Source organism: Cibotium barometz, chromosome 3 (genome assembly GCF_041138505.1).
Source record: "Cibotium barometz isolate CiBa-2024 chromosome 3, ASM4113850v1, whole genome shotgun sequence".
Taxonomy (NCBI): Eukaryota; Viridiplantae; Streptophyta; class Polypodiopsida; order Cyatheales; family Cibotiaceae; genus Cibotium; species Cibotium barometz.
Window position 1 is genome coordinate 60159888 of NC_141048.1, and position 21550 is coordinate 60181437.

General features: G+C 46.5%; 1 protein-coding gene across 9 annotated transcripts in view; it reads left to right on the forward strand.

The window, feature by feature from the left end:
- LOC147640339 (uncharacterized) overlaps nucleotides 1-21339 on the forward strand; it is a 53260-nt gene extending 31921 nt beyond the window's left edge. The window contains exons 6-12 of one of the 9 annotated variants that reach the window (XR_015262847.1): nucleotides 1860-1896; nucleotides 2272-2328; nucleotides 2477-2553; nucleotides 20382-20460; nucleotides 20553-20587; nucleotides 20679-20713; nucleotides 21059-21339. Coding sequence is in view for 6 of the 9 variants with exons in the window: in XM_086779478.1 (XP_086635604.1) it covers nucleotides 1860-1896; nucleotides 2272-2328; nucleotides 2477-2553; nucleotides 20382-20455; nucleotides 20679-20698 (265 nt within the window). In the remaining 3 variants the exon portion in view is untranslated. The other 8 variants (XR_015262845.1, XR_015262842.1, XM_086779478.1 and 5 more) reach the window with 8 other exon arrangements.
- The last annotated feature ends 211 nt before the right edge of the window (nucleotides 21340-21550 follow it).

A 21550-nucleotide genomic window follows, 5' to 3' on the forward strand; every position in this document is an offset into this window, starting at 1 on the left:
CGTGAAAGAAGATTGCGTAATACGCTTATCACGGAATACAAGATCAAGTGGAAGGATCGTGTTGAGGAGGACGCTACATGGGAGACATTGACTACTCTTCAGAGAGATTACCCTGGCTTTTTAGTGAGCTCAGGAGTGAGCTCTTAGAGGAAGGGGAGTATTCATGTGCACAGTGTGTATCTACCGTGTGCTACACGCACGCAAGACTAGTTTCGAGGCTTGGGGAAGCTTGGAGCTAGGCGGGCTGATTGACGAGTTGAGTTAGGGATATACTAACGGGCGGGCACCCAAGTATGGACGGGCGGGCGCCCAAGTGTGGACGCCCGATGACCGGCCAAGAGCCTATAAAAGGGTGGCCAAGGTTAGTTATTGGGATATAGAGAGTCTCGCGAGTTTGTGAGAGCTCTATGGTCTTGGAGCCTGGATCTAGTGCAGACGTGCACCTGCTTTACGCAGCCGAGGCCGTCAGCAATCTCGAGGCCCGCGGGGGCAGCTTCGTGGCGGTATGGGACGTCGCGAGGAAGAGATTGGTCGGTACGTCAACCTAGTTAGCTCAGCTCGTGGCTCGGTGGGGACAGCCAAGACTGTGGGCTTGCCCACGGTTGTCATGGTTGGGAGGTGAGTCAGGCTTGCACCCCCTTTTTTGTTTGTTTGTTCGTTTGTATGCAGGATTTGAGACTAGTACCAAGAACGATCACAAGGAGATCCGTGGGGATTGGACAATTCCATGGCCTTGGGAAGGAGGGAACACGTTTCATAACCTGTGTCGTTCCTGTTCCCGTTCCACAAATGTGCATCCTTGGCTAAAGGGTCTAATTTTTGAGTAAATGAGAATTTTCGTATTTTTCTATGATCATATCATATCCTATGAGAGTGGTGTATTACCTTGCATCTAAAAGGCTTTGGAATATATGTCCTTGCATCTCTAGCTTGCAAATGGTAACCATACGGTGGTGACGTGTCGTTCCCATTTTCTTTCCGGGTTCCCGTTCTTGTTCCACGTGACTATGGTTTGTGGACTTTATTAGGCCTATAGATTACATCCGGAATCTCCCCGGAGCGAGGGGCTAAAGTTCCACTCGCCATAGGCTAAGCCAGTCAGACTTGGTGTCTCATACCACCAGTGCATGTAGGGTCCGTCGACAAGACCGTTTGTGAACGGCCATGTCCATGGCAAGAGTAAGACTACTCTAGTCCAGGCATAGACCAAGTGTCAAGTATAACATTATGTATCCATAAGTCACTTATATAATGACTACTACCGCCATAAATAACCATCCAGTTAGTAACCATGCCACCTGTAACCTTGCCCCTAATCTCAGGGCTCTCCAATCCTGCTCAGATTAGGACCTAATCCCGAGAATTAGTGTTAGGTACATAACATTGGGTCTATGGGGTTAATCTGTCTATGCTAATCCCAAGCAATGAAAAGCATTTGTGTGATTCCGTAATACCAGCCTCTCCTTGAGCTCGCCAACCGCATGGAAGGTAGTGGGTGGGCCCCAAGGGCTGAATAGGTGTAATGAAGGTAGGTATCTGTAAGAAGTAGGGATCCTGGCTACAACCTGAACGACTGGAGCAGTGGCTACAACCTGAACGACTGGAGCAGTGGCCAGTCCACCCTCAAGTTCCTACCTCGTCATGATAAATGTTCAGAGAATTTCTCCCTGTTGGGGACGCAGGGGTTAGGGAGGGGGGGGGGGGAGATAGTGGCTGCCTGCAAGGGAGGTTGAGATTTTATTCCTGAAGTGGAAAGTAGTGCTGTCTTATAGCTTTACTCTTTGCTGCCTGTCTGCTAACGCTTTTCGCCCTCTTCTGTATATGCTCTTATATTTCTGCTTGGGTGTGTTCTGTTTCAGGGATCGGACTTTTCTTGAGCTAAACGATGTGTATCTGGTGAGCAAATTTTCTTCTTCTTTTAGAGCAGTAGTATCATAATAGTTTTTTTTGATGTCATAAATCGACATCTGTTGTACCATGGCATCATTTTGGATAACAGTATTGGTGTCATTGTTGAGGGCATCAGTCCAGAGATTGATAGGTGAAAGGTTTACAGAAATGTCAGCTCCAAATGATTATGGGATAATCTTATTGTTTTCATCACGCACACGCACACGCACACGCACACGCACACGCACACGCACACGCACACGCACACGCACACGCACACGCACACGCATGTATGCACGCTCGCACATGTTCAGGCACCTGTTATATATTTAAACTGTTGCTGCCTATGCTATGTAATAAGTTTCTTCTGCTTTTTAAAAGGCATTACAAGAGGCAGGATATTCACTTGATCAGCCAGCATTCTACACTGCATGTCAGGTAAAATGTGCTCAGATTTCTCCTTTCTTCAATACAAGTGTTTGCACAGAGTCACGAAATCTGTTTTGGGATTACAATTTTGTTACTGTTCATCTTGATTTGTAAGTGGATTATCTTTAACGACTTCTTGTTAAACTCAATTTCTCAGAGCTTTGATCAAAATCGAAGTGGCAAATTTCGCCTCGATGATTACATCTCATTATGTATTTTTCTACAATCTGCAAGGTATGTTGGCTTCCCTTTTTGGCAAGGAATCTCAGGGTTCATCTCTTCTTCCAAACAAGCTAGAGGTTGATATTGAGGAGGGGGTATAGAGGCTTAGAGACATGTAAGAAAGGTTACGGGCTAATGCAATAAGGGATAAGACAATCACTCATGACTGCTGTAGATATGTTTAATAGAGGAGGCACCCTCATCAGAATTATAGAATGCAAGAGGCACAATTTAGAGGTATATAGAGAGGACACAATCATGTTTAATGCTCCCTTCAACAACATGGATGTAGTATGTGGAGGCAAGTGCATTGAAGTAGAAGGCCTTCTTTTGCATTTTTCTAGTGATCTGGCACACCGGCTGGACTGAAGGATAATGTTCTCTCTTATTATCACCTGGGACATTCTCAATTAGTATTAGTTAAGGTGCTAGGAATATGAATGGTTGATGGACTAGGTTCAATTATAAGAATTATTAATGAGATAAGGGATATGAAGAGGTGCGGATAGCCCAGTGGCAAAACTCTTCAAACTCTGTATGAGGGATATTTAAGAAAGTCCCCAAGGGCTTAGTAATTTATGTTCTCTATTTGTGATGCAAGCTACTGGACTTATGCTTTGTTAATTGTTCAATGAAATGCTTAATTGTTGAATTTTTTCCATTAAATTGGTATTGGAGCATTTCTTTTTTCAGAGTTTTGTGGGAGAAGAGTAGAACAGAGCAATTTAAACTTGGCTTTTGGGAGAAGGGAGTGAAGAAGAGCATTCAGAAGAAGCCACGGGCAGGTGACAATGTGCCAAGTTAGCTGCAGGTCGTGAAGAAGATGGCGCAACAAATTGCGAGCTCATGGAGAGAAATTGACATGCATCTTATAAAAAAAATCAGTTTTTTAAACACAATTAAAAAAACCTCAGGTTTTAAAACCTTAGTTTTGGGTCACTTAGTTGTGAACCAAAGGCCAGAAACTTTACACCTGTGGGCAGCCCCAAGACAAAGAGTGGACAGGTTGAAAAGAAGGCCAGGCAAAAGAAAACAAACAGGGGCCCAAAGAGCAAATTTCTAGAAATAGCGGGAACACGATTAGTGCTTTGAAAGGTCTGGACGGTCACTTTTAATGAAGTGTGGACATGCAATTGCCGACTTGAAGCCTGGTTTGGGTGTAAAAATCAATTAAAAGGGATTTTTCACAGAGCCTTTCACTTCAGCTATTTCACGTGAAATGCCAACAGAGTTGGGGTGACAACAAGAGTTCTCTTCCTCATTTACAAGCTAAGTCGAGCACAATTCAAGAGCTCGGAGATGCCATATTAGTGCCAGGTTTAGCAAGACTATCATAATTGAGACCACAACTCTTTACCTTGGTTTAATGATGATAAGGAAAGATTTTCAGCATGAAGATGACATGAAGGGTTCAACCTGGGATGAAGGTGTGTTTACAATTCAAAATTCAGCTTCTAATATAGATAGTCTCTAGTCCAATCTCCTTTAGCCATGTGGCAATCCCTTTCCACATGCTTTCATGTGGCTCTCACCATTCACACTATCTCATGTGGCAGTCTTATCTTTTCACAACACACAACAAGACAATATATTGCACCTCTAAGGTGTGTTCACACACTCACCCAAATAACCCGAGCTTACATATTTCAACATGGGCATGCGATAGAGGAGGCATGGTGGGCATTCTCATAGGCACCGCTCTCTTGGATCATGTCCTAGTTTTTCTTCACCATGTCGACCTGTGGCATGAAGACTGTGAGCAACCAACGAGGATCTCTAATTGTCTTGTTCGTGACCCATAGGTTTGTACTTGCATCGAGGAGATTTGGGAGACATTCTCTTTGTGCCTAAGGACAATCACCACCATTGTAGAGGAGGCACTTCAAGAGATCAGCACTTTTCCTCCTGGCCAGGACATGGGAGAAGCATGCGTTGGGGATTGGCATCCATCCAGCCTAGATGGAGGTAGCGCGCATAGCCCCGGAGGTCATCAAGACCCGGAGAGTAGATTATCGCTACCATGCTCGTGCCTCCTTTTGAACTCACAAAGGAGACAAAGCCACAAGAGATTTCTTTTCCATGACATGCCCTCACCATCGCCAAGACCGTGCTCAATGTCTTAGAGGTCCAGTGGGCATAGTGACTTTGGACCCCACCCAACTTAATGCCATCCCGTTTGAGAGAGTCCCCTCCACTGCACTAGAGCAAGGTGTGTGATTGGGTTTGGTAGAACATTCGGCCAGTTGTGTCGGCCACACTTTGGTGGACCTTGGATTCTACCTTCTCCGTCAAGAAGCTAGAGAAGTCCCGTCAAGCCTTAACCCCAAGGAAATATGCAAGCTGGGACGCACTTCCTGTTTCTTTCTTCTTGCAGCAGTGAGATTGAAACTACACCAGCTAGGCGTGAACATCCTTGGGCATTGTTTGGTGAACAATATGCACGTTGACACTTAAAACGTAAAAAACCACATTGCACAAAACAACTAAATAATACATCATTGTACAATATAATATGCAAAAGAGACAGGCATTGCATAGTACACCACCATTGAGGCCGCGAACGGGCTGACCTCTCCCTCAATACTGAAGTACATTATTGGAGAATTTAATCTATACAAAGTGCCAAGGGCCTGCCAGCCAGATATTCCAATGCAATGCAAATATAAAGACTAGTTACCCAAACAAAAGTGAGTCGGAGTAGACTGTCGATGCTGGACTTGACGAATGAGTATAAATCATAGTCACAGGGAATGGACAATTTTAGACTCGGGAACGTTGGGGATGGCAGCATCTTCTCGTTCCTGTTCCCGTCCCATGTCACTCTACAGTCATAGGGAATGGCCATTCTCAATCTTTTCCGTCCCCATTTCGCGTCCCATGTGACACTGGTATAAATAGCCTGGCCCACCAATCTCATACATATGGAGGGAAGTGAACGTGAAACTGTTGTTTTGAGACGACGCACAAATAGGTGCTCTCGTACTAGAGCCTGGCTCAGACCCTTGATGAGATCGTGGCTCAAGCCTCCTTGGTACGAGTACGCGAACATGTATTGGTACGTGGTGTCAATAGTAGGTACTCAAACAGGTACACTTGGTTCCGGTTGACAGCACGTACATCTGGTACTGTAGATATAGGATGATATTCAGCAAGTACTTGTAGGTGACGGTAGGTTTTCCAGGATATACTTGCAGATACAGTAGGTTTTTTAGCATGTACTTGCAGGTATGGTAGGGTTTCAGCATGTAATTGCAGGTACAGTAGGCAGCTACAGGTAACAGCAGGTACTGCTGGTACACAATCGGGTATAGCAGGTACACGGTTGGGTATTACAAGGACAGTAGGCAGCTACAGTGGATACTGCAAGTACATGGCAGGTACACAGTCGGTTACTGCATGTACAACAGGTATAGCAGGTACTCAATCGGGTACTATTGGTACAGCAGGTACACCGTCAGGTACTGCCGGTACTACAGGTACACAGTCGGGTACTGCTAATACATGAGATAGCGTCCAGTTTTGTAAGTACAGCAGGTACAGGACAGTAAGCAGGCTGTACAGCTGCAGTACGGCAACAGGAGCAGGGTGGGCAGCTGTACGGCAGCAAAACAAGAGTGCTAGGGACATGGTCGACTTGCAGATTATGAGAGGGAGATGATGCGCCAACATCAGAACGTGAGAGAGAAGAGGATATGGGTCGAAGGAGAAGTTAGTGGGTTTGAGGTGGAAGGGGTCCAACCTCGAGGTACCTTTCTGGGGAAAAAAAAGAAAAAACAAGCATATGCATGTCCAGCCACTAAATTAGTCCATATATGCCCAAAGTCAACAAATGTATGGTACAATTCACGCATGGCAGACAAGTCCCCATGTGTAACACGCGGAAGCTCTGGGAGTCTTCTTTCAGCCCTAAACACTCTTGGAAACCATCTGATGCAAAACGCAGATAGAGAGAGAGAGTAAAGAGAGAGAGATATGCTGGAAATTCAGTATATTGCTATAGTACAAAAAGGTACTCTTACACACAGCCCTAGGCTGCCTTGAAGAAAAGGTGATAACACCCAAAATTCTGTCCCCTATGGGACATCCTAGTGACCCAAACCCCTAGAGGGTTTGAATGCTAGAACTATGAGCATCTTGGCCTATTTATAGGCCTTTGGCATGCTTGGGGGAACTGGCCGACTGCTGGTCGGCCAGCAGTCTTGCCCCCTTTAATCCATAAATTTCAACGCTGCCCTTTGGTTGGCCAGCCGCCCACCTTCTGTAAGCAGTCGACTGTCCCTTTTCCCTGGTTCATCTTCAACCGACAGCGCATCTTTCCTTGCCATGCTCCAATACCACCAAACAGCACTCCTTGCTCCACTTCTGGTTCTTCAAAGTCTTTATCTGGCTGCCTTTTCTGGATCAACGTCTGAAGATTGTCCATGGCATTGACCATGCACGTGACACCATGTGAGGCAACTGACACTACAGCCACATATATGGATTTTTGGACAATGCATCTGCCACCACATTCTTCTTTCCTAGAGTGTGCATAATCTGAAAATGAAACAGACAAGAAGTTTGCCATCCTCATATGCTTCGTGGTTGGGGTATTTGTGAGACCAAATGGCATAACCAAAAACTCATATAACCCAAATGATGTGTTGAACGCCTTTTTATGTACATCTTGTGGTGCCACATGCATGTGGTGATACCCACTCTTGTTAAGGTCAATGCGGCTGAAACATGTAGACTCATCAAGTTTATCGATGATGTCATCTATGTGCGGGATTGGAAACCGATCCTTGATTGTAAGGTTATTTAAAGACGGGTAATCCACACACATATGGAAGGAACCATCGTTCTTTTGCACTAGCAAGACCGATGAGCAATATGACGAAGAGCTTGGTTGAACCGAACCTTGGTCCAATATCGTCACCTGTTTCATAATCTCCTCTTGTTGTGCTCCACTTACCCTATATGCAGGACAGCTACCCGGCACCAAATCAATGCGATGATTCTCGAGTCTCTGGGGAGGTAACTCTCTTGGCAATGCATCTGCAAAACAATCTTTGTATGTATCTTCTAAAAATTTTTGCCTATCACTTGTAAGAGTGTCTACCTGTACATCATTATTTTTAACATTTTAATGTACAAAAACCAAGTACGAAGAAACTCTCTTTTTCATTGCTTTATTAATTTGAACATGAGATACAACTGGGATGGAATTTCTCTCTTGGTCAGCATCTATAACATGCATGTGGCCCTTGTGCATAAAAGTAATCGTGTTAGTTCTATACTCCTTTTCGTGGCTCTTGTGCATAAAAGTAATCGTGTTAGTTCTATACTCCTTTTCGTGGCTCAATGCGGTGATGCCATGGCTTTCCTAGCAATACATATCATTCTTTTTTATTTCTGGGAAAAAGATCCTTCTATTAGTTAATAAAAAACAGCCATGAAGGACTATATACAACCGTGAAGGGCTAGATACAACCTCGCCTCCATGTATGGGGCGGGGAAACAAGTAATCAAGAGGTGGAGAAAGATGAACTTCTCATCCGGCTGGCCGCTGTCTAAGGAGAAGGCTATCTCATACGAGGGGAAGGAGGGGGAGGTAAAACACACATGTGGTCTGGAGTGCCAAATGGGATCATCATCTCTAGTGGTGAGAAAAGAGCCAGGCTGCTAGAGCCTCAAGAAAGATTCTTGCTGCTTCGGCATGTGGTCAGAACCTCCCTGCAACTTTCCCCACCGACCGTGGAGGGTATGTATGATGTCGAGCCAAATGCTCCTGATGGACTCCAAAGGCAGAGTGTGGGTACCCTTGATGGCTTCGTTGCAAGCTCTCCATATGTGCCAGGTTGCAATGCTACTGTAAATCTCCCATCTTTGATATGAGCCCGGTCTCCAGTCGTTAGAGATGGGGCTGTGGGACTGGCACTACCGAAATGCGGACGTGAGAGACCTGAAGGGCTAAATACAAACTTGCCTCATATAAGGGCGGGAAAGAAGTAATCGTAAGGGGAAGAGATGCTTCTCCTCTGGCTGGCCGGTTTATGAGAAGGCTATCTCATACAGGGGGAGGGGGGGCGAACAACCACATAGGTGGTCTGTAGTGTCAAATGGGGTCACCGCCTCTATCTGTGAGAAAAGGGCCAGGCCTCCAAAGTCTCAAGAAGGCTTCCCGCCGCTTCTGTTTGCGGTCAGACCCTCCTTACAGTTTCACCCATTGACCGGGAGGGTGTGAATGATGTCGAGCCATATGCTTCTGATGGTCTTAGCCGGCGGAGTGTGGGTACTCTCGATGGCCTCTCTACATCTAGCACACAAGATGTGCTAGGCTCCTATGCTATTGCAAATCTCCCAGCGTTGGCATGAGCCTGGACGCCAAACACCTGCTGTGACTGGTACTCCTGCAATACGATGGTGGGAGACTTGAGGGGCATGGCCTCCCCCATCCTCCTGGTAAGTCCTGACCACTCTAGCCTCGGTGGCCCAAGTGACAGTACCCCAAGTGATAATCTGGGTCGATGCCCTGTCCATAGCAAAGATGCGGAGAATTTGCTGCCAAATCTACTGAGCCTTCGGGCAATCCCAAAGACAATGTCGCTGAAACTCCTGGAGGTGGCCACACCTCGGGCAAGCTGTTGCCAAGTACCCACTGCGAGAGTCCTGTGTGCCGTCAACCAGAGGAAGAGAGTGATCTTCCTCGGTCGAAAGCTGTCCCAAAGCCTCTTCCAGAAATCTGAAAGGAAGCGCTGTGATAGGCCCTGAGACTGCCAGTGTGCTTTGCCAGTGTGTTGTTGTTGCCAGTGTGCCATCTATCTCCGACATTTGGATTCTGCGGCCGAGCCTCGTTGTATATGCAAAGAAAGGGGCATCCAGAGTCTCCACTTGATATGTGGGATCATGCCACGTCCACTCTCCAGGGTCCTATTGCAATTGCGTGCGAGGTCGGCACTCCAAATCCGTAACCGCCAAAATCTCTCCCTGGTCACCTTGGTCAATGCATGGATCTATGTGCCATGCATGTGCCCAAAATCCAATCACCCTCATCCTCTGCAAGGTGTAGCCTCAGTCTCCAGTAACTCTGTCACCGACCTGAGGCTAGAGTGAGGCCCTGGCATGGTATCTATACTCCACCCTCCTCTCCTCAATGGACCGAATCTCCGTGCGGGCAGCAACGATTTGACTCTCAATCCACGCGCTGTCTGGGGAACTGTCCTAAAGACGCTTTAAAGAGGCTAGACCCCTCCTCAGACTCCTTTCTTGCTCCCAAAATCCTTTCAATCTACTCTAGGTTGCCTCCTGCAAGAAAATGCTGACCTCCCCAAGGCCCCCATCCAAAGTGCACGCTGCAGATCCTAAGGAAAAGTCCAAACCCGCCCGTATTAGCTCAATCCGGCTGCAAATCTCGAGGTCCTGAATGAGGCTGTCTGGAATCCTGGAGCTCGCATGTCTGTCACGCCTCCATGGGTCCTCTAGGGAAAGAATAACTGGGGCATGATCTGAAAATGTAGTGCCTGCCAGAATACCAACCATGCCTCCACGGCTGCAAGCCCACTCGTCAACATAAAACTTGTCCAGCCGAGAGAGGTTGGGGCCAGTGCTCTGCCTATCTGATCGAGAAAAGCTGAGATTCCCAGGGCTGCGCCCAAACTCTGGAAGATGCCAAGGGTCTTGTCCTCTAAGAATCAATATTATCTCCTCCCATGCAGAGTACTCCACCCTTGAGACAGTGGCCGTGCCACCTTCAAGTCTGTCCTCTGTTGCCTCTATCATGTTGAAGTCACTGCCCATGCACCAAAAATCAGTCTGAGGAAGGGCTTGTTGGACAGTGCTCCAAAAGATAGCTCTACCTACAGCCGCATTCGAGGCATAAATGTTGAGGAAGCCAACGCTATCCTCTCCAATCAGAATGGTAACCCACTGAGCACGTCCTGGAACTATGACTCCTGATCTTGTCGCAGACGGTATAAGCTACTCACTAATAGAGAGACACACTCCTCCCTGTGTCCTTGAAGGGCGGAAGGATGGAGACCAAAAAGTATGACTCTTGCTTGGTAGAATCTTCCCGCAGCGGCGGGTACGCCCCTCAGTAAGATGGTGCTCTTGAAGGAAAAGAATGTCGATAGATCCCCCCACCATAGCTTGATGTAGCTTTCCTCTAAGGATGCCTTGTCTTTGAAAGCATTGAGGCCTCCCTAAGCCTTGAATGTTCTATGAGACGATCCTCATATCAATCTCTGTGTGAGGTGGAACTACCGGAACTGCTCTCCACTCGAAGAGTCTTGGGCGTGGGCTTAGACGGGGAATAGTCACAATCTGTCTTGGTGCGGAGTCGCGCCAAGTGGGCGTGGATCCTGCCCTCCATGTACTGCCACTCTGCCCGAGCGTGAGAGTATACATACTCGGTGCTCCATCGATCACAATGGAGGTATCTATAAGAAGGGGGGAAAGGTACTGTAAGAAGGTGGAAAGGTACTACGAGAGAGGTATGCATGAACACAAAAAGCAGCACCTCAAGGCTGGAGGTCACCATCTCCCCTCCTTGGTCTTTGTGATTCGGAGATCCTGGCCAAAGGCCATATAGATGAGTAGGAACGTCGGTGATCCGGAGATCTTGCAGATGATGCGAGAGCTCAACTGCGTGATCGTGTATGGTAGCGACCACCGACTTTGGATCCCACTCTGTCTCGGGGGCCGCGCTCAAAGGGAAAGAGAAGATCATTGCGCCATTCTTTGGCGTAGGGGGTCTGGAGTGGTGGAAGACCAAACATACATGAATAGGGGCTACGGTCTCCTCGAACTTGTCTCCTTTTTCCGTTGGAAGACTCCGGAAGAAACTATAATCCACAGGTTGCCCCAAGATCCTGGGGGCCCGCTTGGAGACTCAGGTGGGAGAGCCCTCATTGGTGAGGCTGCAACGGTCATCTTCATCGGCTCTGAGAAACAATGAATCAGGCGCCGAACGGTACTGGCCGGCTATCTCCTATTTGGGTCAGGGGCTGCAGGGGGCTGACGAGAATGCTCTGGAGAGGCGGAAAGGGGGGGGGAGAAAGAGGAAGGGGCAAATGGAGCGATTGTTGGAAGAGTCGGAGGGGAGGGGGAGGAGGCGAGGGGAAGTGGAAAGCGGAGAGGCTGGAGAGGGATGCTGGTGAGAGGTATCCATCGGAGAGGAAGGCTGCTGGGGAAGGCTCGACGAAGCGAGGGTGGGGTCAACCTGTCCCACTAGGCACTGAAGGCTAGAGGAGAAGTCACGATGAGGAATCGGCTGCCACCTCGCGGGGGGGACAAAAATGCAAAAAGCCCATAGAGGTCCATTAAAAAATACTTTAAAATATAAATGTAGATGCAAAACTTAGAGAAGTTACCACTTACAACTTATCCAAAATATACAAATTTAGAATGTTGCAACTTGCAATTTGCATAGAAAATGAAAGTAGACAAATGTACATGTGACATGTCAAAGAGTCATGAATATATATAAAGCCGCAAAAGTTGGCATGCCGCATGGGCAAGTACAAAAATGCAAAAAGCCCATAGAGGACTATAGAGGCTAAAAGTCTATGTCACCATCTATGTCAGGAGTCAGAGCTATCGCTAGGCTCTTCAGTATCCTCACTAGGGGAGGACACCTCAGAGCTCCTACCAAAATCCCCATTGCTAAGAACGTTGCCCTCATCATTATATTCAGGCTCCCTAATATTGCCATGAACTGCCGAAGAAGACTCCGCAATGGAAGCATCCTCAACTCTAATTGTTGCGGGGGCAGAGCTCCGACTCGTGGAGCCATGTCTGACATAGGTAGCAACTGGGCGATCAGAGCCTTGGGAGCCAAAAGGAAGAATAGGCCGAACTTGAACTCCACCTCTAGCTCGGCGGCCACGACGAGTGCGAGAGGTTCGTCTATCAATCTCCTCTAGCTCTTTATAGAGCTCCGCATATATGGCCGCCTCCTCTGCATTACGCTCCTTGTGGACACTTTTAAGAGTGTCCACCGTGAACTTGAATTCGTCGACGTTTATCTACAAGTTTAATAATTGATTAAGGGCTATATAATAAAACATTGAAAGTTATGTGAGTCTAACATGTTACATAACAATATACTTGTCTAGCTTGACTCATATCGTGCATTGCACGCACCATGTGCAAGTTATTGTGGTAATAGACCAGCCGCTCTAACTGTCTCGTGCTCAATTGATTGCGTAACTTCGTGTGTATAAGTGAGTAGGAACTCTAGTTCCTCTCACATGCATCCGAAGGGCAATCCTAATCCACAATAAAAATAAACAATGTTCAGGATTCTAGTATCTACACATAATTTAGCAACTTGGTGCCAAGTGGTTAGTGGTTTGCACGCACCATGTGCAAGTTATTGTGGTAATAGACCAGCCGCTCTAACTGTCTCGTGCTCAATTGATTGCGTAACTTCGTGTGTATAAGTGAGTAGGAACTCTAGTTCCTCTCACATGCATCCGAAGGGCAATCCTAATCCACAATAAAAATAAACAATGTTCAGGATTCTAGTATCTACACATAATTTAGCAACTTGGTGCCAAGTGGTTAGTGGTTACCTGTGCTAGAATCCTCAAAGCCACTTTGTGTAGGTGAGGTTGTTGGTAAGCAAATGACTCCCACCAAAAGAGAGGCTTCACCATAGAATCCCTCCAACATACCGCATTGGCGAATGCGGGGCCCCTCTGATCATTATAGTTGATGAGCTCCTGTAAGAACTGAAATTGCCCATTCTCATCATCGAGTAATGCTTTCGCTAAGAAAGCATCCCTAGCTGAAAGCAACTCTTGATAAGTGAAAAGTGAGAGTGCTTTGTAGGCAGGATGCAACAAAGCAGCAAGGCTATGGATAGGCCTCTTCATCCACTTCCATCTCTTCTCCACGAGTGCTAAGATAGCATCATGTCGAGGAGTAGCCTCAAGGGGATCATTGTGAATTTTAAAATAAAGAATATCTTATATGAGAAAAACGAAAGAACAAGTAATTAGATTCAACATTCTATTTTAGTTTATTACTTATTCTTGAATCTTATTTACCTTGTTAGCATATACATTGGATCAAGCTCATCGAGAACTGTGGTGCGGGTAATCTCGGCAATGGCCTCTCTCATAAAGTGAGTGAGGAGCCCCATAGTAGCCCCCTCCATGTCTGTCATGCGTAAAACCCTATACAAGGGAGTAACCGCAATGACTAGGGTGCAGACCTGGTGCCATAACTCCTCTCTCAAGGATAGCCGTTGAATGACTCTTGCCTCATCGACATGCGATGGTATCTCACCTTGTATCCATTCTTGCCACTCCGGTGAAACCACTGTTACTTGGAGCTTAGGCATGACATTATAAAGGCGCTCTAGAAGAAGCCACATGTAGGCAAAGCATGTTGAGGATAGCTTCTTCATCTCCAAGTAGTTGTGATGGCGGAAGATAGCAAGGGCCTTGACTTTTTTACTGAAAAAAGCGACAATTTGAGTGGCTTGTGTCACCACAGTCTTCACCCCCTCAACTTGCCTATGTCCTCTATAAGCCAATCAAGGCAGTGAGAGGCACAAGGAGTCCATACTATGGACTTAAACTCCTCCTCAAACAAGTGGTCCATCTTGCAGCAATTGGACGCATTGTCCGTAACCACTTGAACCACATTTTCGGGGCCAACCTACAAGGATGATGGATGCATGAAAAAGGAAATTAAATAAGACTTGAAAGTTGAGTAAAAGGCAAAGGCTAAACTTTCAAGCTTCAAACTGGAAAATTAAAAAATTATCTCACCTCAATTATGGTTTGTCGAATGTGGTGATAGATGAAATCGCCCAAGGTTTTCTTCCTCGTCTTTTCGGCATCCACGGTCCGCAAGAAGTAAGTGCCAAGAGGGCAAGATACTAGAATGTTGAGGACGTCCATCTTCTTTCTATTGGTCCATCCATCGGAGAGGATGGAACACCCATACTTCACCCATCCCGCTCAGACGGGCTTGAGGGTCTTGTTGATTCTCTCCTTTTCTTCATCAAGTTTCTTCGTTCGCATGTCGTTGTAGGTGATACCATGTCAAGGGCCATGGCATGGTCCTACTTCGGCAATGGCTCTCACCATCCTTTGCCATTGAGGAGTTTTAAGGACACGGAATGCAAGATTGCGCTGAATGACTGTGCTTGCAATCTCCACATTTGTGTCTTGTTGCTTTGCTTGGACCCAAGAGCGAGAGGCCACATTTGCTCCAATGGAGCCTCCAAGAGTGGCTTGCCTCTTGTGTGGAGCCTCAAACTCACTTGGTCTCTTTGATGAGGGGTTGGAGTTGGTGAAGGGGGAGAAGGATGAGGAGGATGTATCCCTTGCCGGCGGGATGACTTTGTCTTGAGCAGCGGCAACGGCGGCAGGGGGGGGGGGTGGGGGGCTCTTCCACTATCACTTGCTTTGCCAAGCAAGGAGTACTTCTTCACAATGCCATCGAAAAAGTCTTGAGGGATCATCTTGCAAGGTGCAATTTGCGTCCCCCCTCTTCTCTCTCTCTCTCTCTCTCGCTCCCCCCCTCCCCCATCTTGGAGAGATGTGCAAGAAGCCTAGTGGCACTACTAGCGTAGGCCTTGCTACAATACTTGCAAGTCCACTTCCATGCCCCCGACTTCCCCTCGTTCTTCTCATGGGTAATGGCATGCAAAGTAAAGGCTTCATGCTTTTCTCTCATGGTGAAAGAGGAGAGAAGGGTCCCAGGAGAAGGAAAGGGAGAGGGAGGAAGAGGGAGAGGGAGGGAGAGGCTTGAGGAAGAGAGGAAGGCTTGAGGAAGACTCAAGAGGGAGAGGCTTGAAAGGTGAGGAAGAGGGAGAGGCTTGAGCCTTGAGGAGGAGATGCTTTAGAGAGCCTAGAGGGGACTCAAGGGAGAGGATAGACTTGAGCAATGAGCACTTTTGAGGATGGGGTTGAAGGAGGGCCTATTATATAGATAATAGGGAGAGGCTCAAGGCTCAAGCAAAGGCAAGTTGGCAACCAAAGGGCCAAGGCAAGCAAGCAAAAGCTAAGCAATGAACAGCCCCAAAAAATGCCCAACAAACGGCTCTCCAAGGGTCAAAAACGGGAAAAAAAATGGGCAGAAAAAAAGACGGTCGCTTGAGATCCATATCGAACTGCTTGCATACCGTCCGTTTCGAACTGCACCGTACCGTTGGTATATTGAACCTAGGGGCGGTGCGCAAACCGGTTGCAACTATGCGTACAAAGCATAAGCAGACAGATTAAGACAATGCTTCATTATAGAGGGGGAAAGTTGATGGTATCATTTTGATGTTGTATTGCTCATGGAGGAGGAGATGTGGAGACAGCCTGGATGAGCATGGGCTTTAGGGATGAAATGTACAAAGCATAGGCAGACAGAATAAGACAATGCTTCATTATAGAGGGGGAAAGTTGATGGTATCATTTTGATGTTGTATTGCTCTTTATGAAACTTGTAATTGACACTTGCTTATGGTATTTGCAGGATCCATGTGACTGATGTGATGGAGGTATGTGAGTGTCTGGAAGAGTGCATTCCCTACCATCGGGGCTGGAGCAAACTCTGCTTGGATAATTTGGTGTGGGACTGATGGTTTGATGCGGATCATGCGGGAGAACATCATGACCTAGGGTTGTTTTACTAATTCTCATTGGATAAATCTGGCCCCTAGAAGGTTTCTCCATACATCAAGCTTAGTGTGATGAGGGTGTCAAAAAGCCAACTCAGTTGAATCTGAAAGGACGATGATGTCATCTGCATAAGTAGTAGGGGGATCAATATGCTTGCCAGTGTGGGACTAGCGCCGCCTAATCCGTCAATGTAGCTTGAGATTTCATCAATGTAGAGGCCAAAAAGAGTGGGTGATAGAGGGCAGCCCTGTTTCACTCAAATAGTGCCGGAAATCTCCTGCAATGTTCCTCTTGGGGCTCTCACTCGTCCGATGAGAGGCTCATACAGGGCTATGATGCTCCAAACCATGTCAGATGGGACTCTTGTATCCTATAGACAGTGTAGGAGGTGGGCTCGGGGTACAATATCAAAAGCTTTGTGAAAATCCACAAAGTAGTAGTAAATCCTTGATGCCATGCTCTACCCTTCTCAATGATGGCATGGAGGGTGAAGATGTGGTCAAGGGTAGAGTAGCTCCTCCGAAAGCCTGCCTATCTTGAGGCTTTGCATCCCTGTCTCTGTGCAAATGAATTGAGCTCCACCTCTAGCACTGATCCATAGAGTTTGGCCAATGTGTGGTCAATCATGATCATCGTGTAATTATTAGGATCAAGTGGATCTCCGGCTTTGAGGATGGGGGTGATGGTGTTAGCGGACCAAGAGGGTGGAAATCCTTTAGAAAGGCTTCTTTTGAATATGTAGGCTAGTAGGGACACCAGGGTCTCATCGGCATGTGAGATGTACTCGGCAGTGAGTCCCTTGTGATCTTGTGTTCGGCCATTACTTAGTCTATGAATGGCCTTGAGGATCATGCCCTTTGTGAAGAAGGTAGAGGTGGATGATGGGGGATGTGATACAGGGAGCGTGCATAGAAGTGCCATGTGTCCGGGCAGGTGATAAGTGTAGGTGGGCTTTGTAGTTCGGCCCTAAGAAAAGTCAGTAAACTCATCCTTTTTTTGAGTGTAGAACTCTTGTTTCTTGCATTGTTGAGGCGTTGAGAAATCGATTGCGCTTGGCACTTTGTGATTTGCCCAATTCGTACCTCATCCTTAAGATGGGAGCGTGTGGCTCGGCAATCGTCATCATACTAACAGTTCTGGGGCATGGAACTGCAATTTGTACCTCATCCTTAAGATGGGAGCGTGTGGCTCGGCAATCGTCATCATACTAACAGTTATGGGCATGGAACTGCAAGGTGGCTTAGCAGACCACCGCGTGCTTATGAAAGACTTGTTGGTAGATGTGTTGAGTATGGTGGTGAGTTGTGATGTTAGGGTGGGTAGAGGGATAGTAGGTTCCACATCCTGGAGTTGGCAGTAGATGTGGTTGGAGTAAATAGGGTAAAGCTCGTGATTAAAACGGACCTAGGTGTAATGTGAGATGGGGGGTGGTGGTGGAGGGACGGGTGGTGTGCAGGTAAGAGTGAAAGAGAGGTAGGCATGGTTAGCTTCATAGCGGGGTGGCGGGATGGAGAAGTCGGGGAGGAGGTGTGCCAAAGCCGGAGATCCCATAAGATAGTCCATGGTGCTAGTACATTTGGAGTGAGGAAAGGAGGTGTGAGGGCATTGGAGGAGGGCCGTTGAACATCCTGTTATAATAGATAACAAAATCATGTGGCAGCTCCCAGCTCTTTAAGAAATATCTCCCATGCACCGTGACCTCCTCACGGTCATGTGATGATCTTTGCAGCTGCATGTCAGTGACGTCTAGCTCCTATAGTCTGATAGGGTGGGTCCAGATCTAGTAGTGGGACCTGTTGACTCCCCGTCAAGGCATTGAAGTCCCCGAGTAGGAGGACGTCCCCCAACTGTGAGAACTCCGTGATATCCCCATATAAAGGTAAGTATGGTGATTGGCCCCATGTTGTGCGGTGTATGGGGAGTGGTGCGGTGCAAAATAACACAGCAATATGGATGACTTTTGTCATTGCTAAGTTGTAGCCGCACCCAAAGATACCGTGCATTCTCATCCTTCTGGACGATGCTGAGAATTTTTCGGAATGGGATCTAAAAATGACAGCTACCCCTCTTGAGCCATGTACTCGTCCTGATGTATGGGTCTCGCCTCGGAAAGCTGACTCCTTCCACTCATACCCGGTTATGTATGGTGAACCCCTCAGGGCTCTGATAAGTCTCCGTATAGAAAATGACATCCTGCATGTGAGAATCTTGCTCAAACCTCATGCATTCAACCATAGGGTGCCACATGGTGGTTGAGTACTACGATGCGGTATGGTACGTGTAAGGTACGAGTACATAAAGTACACATCAAGATAAGTACTTTAAGTACGCTCACGTTTTTTACTATATATATATATAAGGAATATCTAGCATCCATACAAAAATAGCATGAAAGAAAATGGTAATGCTAAATGAAAACTAATCTATAACTCCTGAGCAATGACCATTGACTAAAATAATTAAAAAACGGGCCAAATAAGTGTTGTACATTGAACCTCATATTTGGTACGCAGACCTTATCCGTACGAGGTACGGTACGTATGGAGTAGTACGGAAAGTACTGAAGGTACACATCGGACGAGTACGGGTACGGAATGCAACTATGGGCTGCCATTGCAGTTCCATATTGCTAACCTTAGGTGTTTGGTCTCATGGAGACCGTGTCTCTATTTGGGACCACGCTCAGTGATAATGACCCCATCATCTTTGTAGAGATCCCACTTACCTGCTCGACGGGCCTCATGAACTGTCACCATCGCCTGACGCTAGTGTGCCACTTGCACTGGGGCGAGATCATTCCCCATGTAGTCTTGTGTGCCCTTGAAGGCAGCCCGTTTGTCTAGGAAAGCCTGTCTGCTGGTGGCATCAGGGAATTTGATGATGATGTGTATGTGAGAGAGAGATTTGTATTAACGACTGAAGGGTCTAGGAGACCAAAAAGTGGTACAATGAGTCCATGCGAATACTGGTCCTGGTAAAAAACTGAAAAGAGACTAGATAATAGTGCTGAGAGAGCAGGATGGTTGACACAATATGTCAGTATGTGGGGTGAATAGGAGATGGTGTAGCAAGGCTCCGCTAATGATGCCATCTTCGTCCAACGCAGATCGGAGGGCTGTAGCAATATCTCTCGGCTGAAATGGGAGCTCTTCATGTCGTCGAAGAATGTATCGGATCTGCGGTTGACGGGTAGAAGGTTGTGCATGTCTGGCCTTCGAAATGTATCTAGCCCTCTTTGGTGACCCCCCGAGTGTGTGGCTCCAGGGGATCATGTGTTTGGATGGCAGCCTCTGAAGTGGATGATTATGCACCAAAAAAACTTAGAGGTTTGAGAAGGGTCTCGCTGGATCTGTCACTTGGAGTGCCGCCCAAGCATGGCCTTTCTATGATGACGAAGCTCTAGTAAATACATGCCCAAACATCTCTGATATGCTATTGACCTGTGAGAGGGGGCCGAATCTTGTCTTGGAAGAGCAATGGAATCTCCCTCAGAACTCATACTAGGATGGGCATGATCATATGCTGTTCTGTTAAGCTTCCAATCACATCATTTAGAGAGTGTCCTCCTTGGTCACTCACCAACTCAATCGAACGTCGTGATATTGCTGTATTATCCTTCAAGCTTTTACCTACTTTGTGCAATAAACTGTTGCAACTAAGATGTACCGGTTGCCTGTTCTTTGAGCTTCTGGATTTGCTTGTCGGACAAAGTCAAGACCCCATTTTTTGACAAGGTTCTATTGTAAGATTGGATTGTGCGGAATTCTGTCTGCTGCTGTAGGCTGACCTAGCCGTTGACAGACATCACATTTCTTGGCATTCTCCCATGCATCTTTCAGAACACATGGCCACCATAATCCAACTCAGACTCAATCTTAAGATGGTGAGAAGATACCCTCAAGTGGCCAATTGCTATCCACATGGTAGGAATTTGTTAGGCTCTCAATGAATCCGTTCTCTGAAAGTTGCGTGTGTAAAACCGAGGTTTCGTGGTGAGTTCTGTTTGGGACACCCATGTCTGGCTTGTGTAGAGCCCTAGTAGGTCCAACCGAATGACGGTTGATCCTTTGCGCGCGCGCGCGCGCGCACACAGAGAGAGAGAGAGAGAGAGAGAGAGAGTAGAGATTTTGTTGAGAGGGATGTATGTGGAGTTTGGCCTGCAGCCATAGATTATGAGGATTGAAAGCACACCTAGCTCATGCTGACGTCTTTTATCTTTTGGATTTTTAGAAATCTTTTTGGAGCTTTTGATACACGAAAGGAAGGCAGAATAACACTTGACTTCAACCAGTTTGTTTATTGCGGTAAGGTGAATGTGAGCTTTCCAACTGACCTAGATTTTTCTGTTTGCAAAAGTGATGACGTTTTGATTCTAATGGTATGTTCTATTTGTCTTTGCAGGTGCGAATTTGAAGCTATGAGTTCTGAGCTATGGTGTAAGTGAAACATTGAGGTGTATTTTTACAAATATTGGATTGGGCTTTAGTTTGCTTGCATCGAAAGGCGGGCTGTTTGTTTGTCTTGCAGGTGCGAATCTGAAGCTATGAGTTCTGAGCTATGGTGTAAGTGAAAAATTGAGGTGTATTTTTACAAATATTGCATTGAGCTTTAGTTAGCTTGCATCGACGAAGACGGGCTGTCCGTAAATTGGTCCCACCTTAGTACAAAAACTAGAAAAAGAAACCCTCCTAAGAACATAGCCTTGTGGAAGGCAAACGTATTTTGTTTTGAATATACAAGATTTCTCAAGTATAATAGGGGTTGTTTGTCCTACCGAAAAATTATTCATCACCCTCCCAAAATACTCTTCTTTGTATTGCATTCCATATTTGCAAAACATGTAATCACTTTGTGAAAAGAGTCTTAAATACAGAGAGTATGAGCTTAAAAACATGCAAAATTCGCAGACATGGGGAGCACGCCCCCTCTTCGGAATATGGGAGCTGTGGTAGTGTGACAATACGTTTCCAGGTTGTGCCATTACCTGACTGGCAAGGTAGACAGCAGGCAGGACAGGGCTGCAGTGAGAGACACCTTGACCTTATGGTCTTTAGAGTGACCTACTTCTTTTGCACTCCTTGATGTATTGCTCCCTTTTTTGCTGCATTAAAACCTATCAACTTTCTTTTTGAACTGTTATCTGATAATGCTATTTATTCGAAACCATCCCCTCACCATTTAACCATCCCTTCATGTTAGCATTAAAGCTTGTTTTCCTTGCCTATATCCAAAGTCTAAAATTGTCTTTTAACCATGCCCAATGGACAATTGATACTATAATGTTTGAAGTATAGATTTTTTGTACATGCTTTATGGAGTCTAGAGACTTGAAGTTGATTGTCATAGCTCCCTTTTCTCAACACATCAAGAGGCTTCCACACCCTCCTTATTAAGGTTTT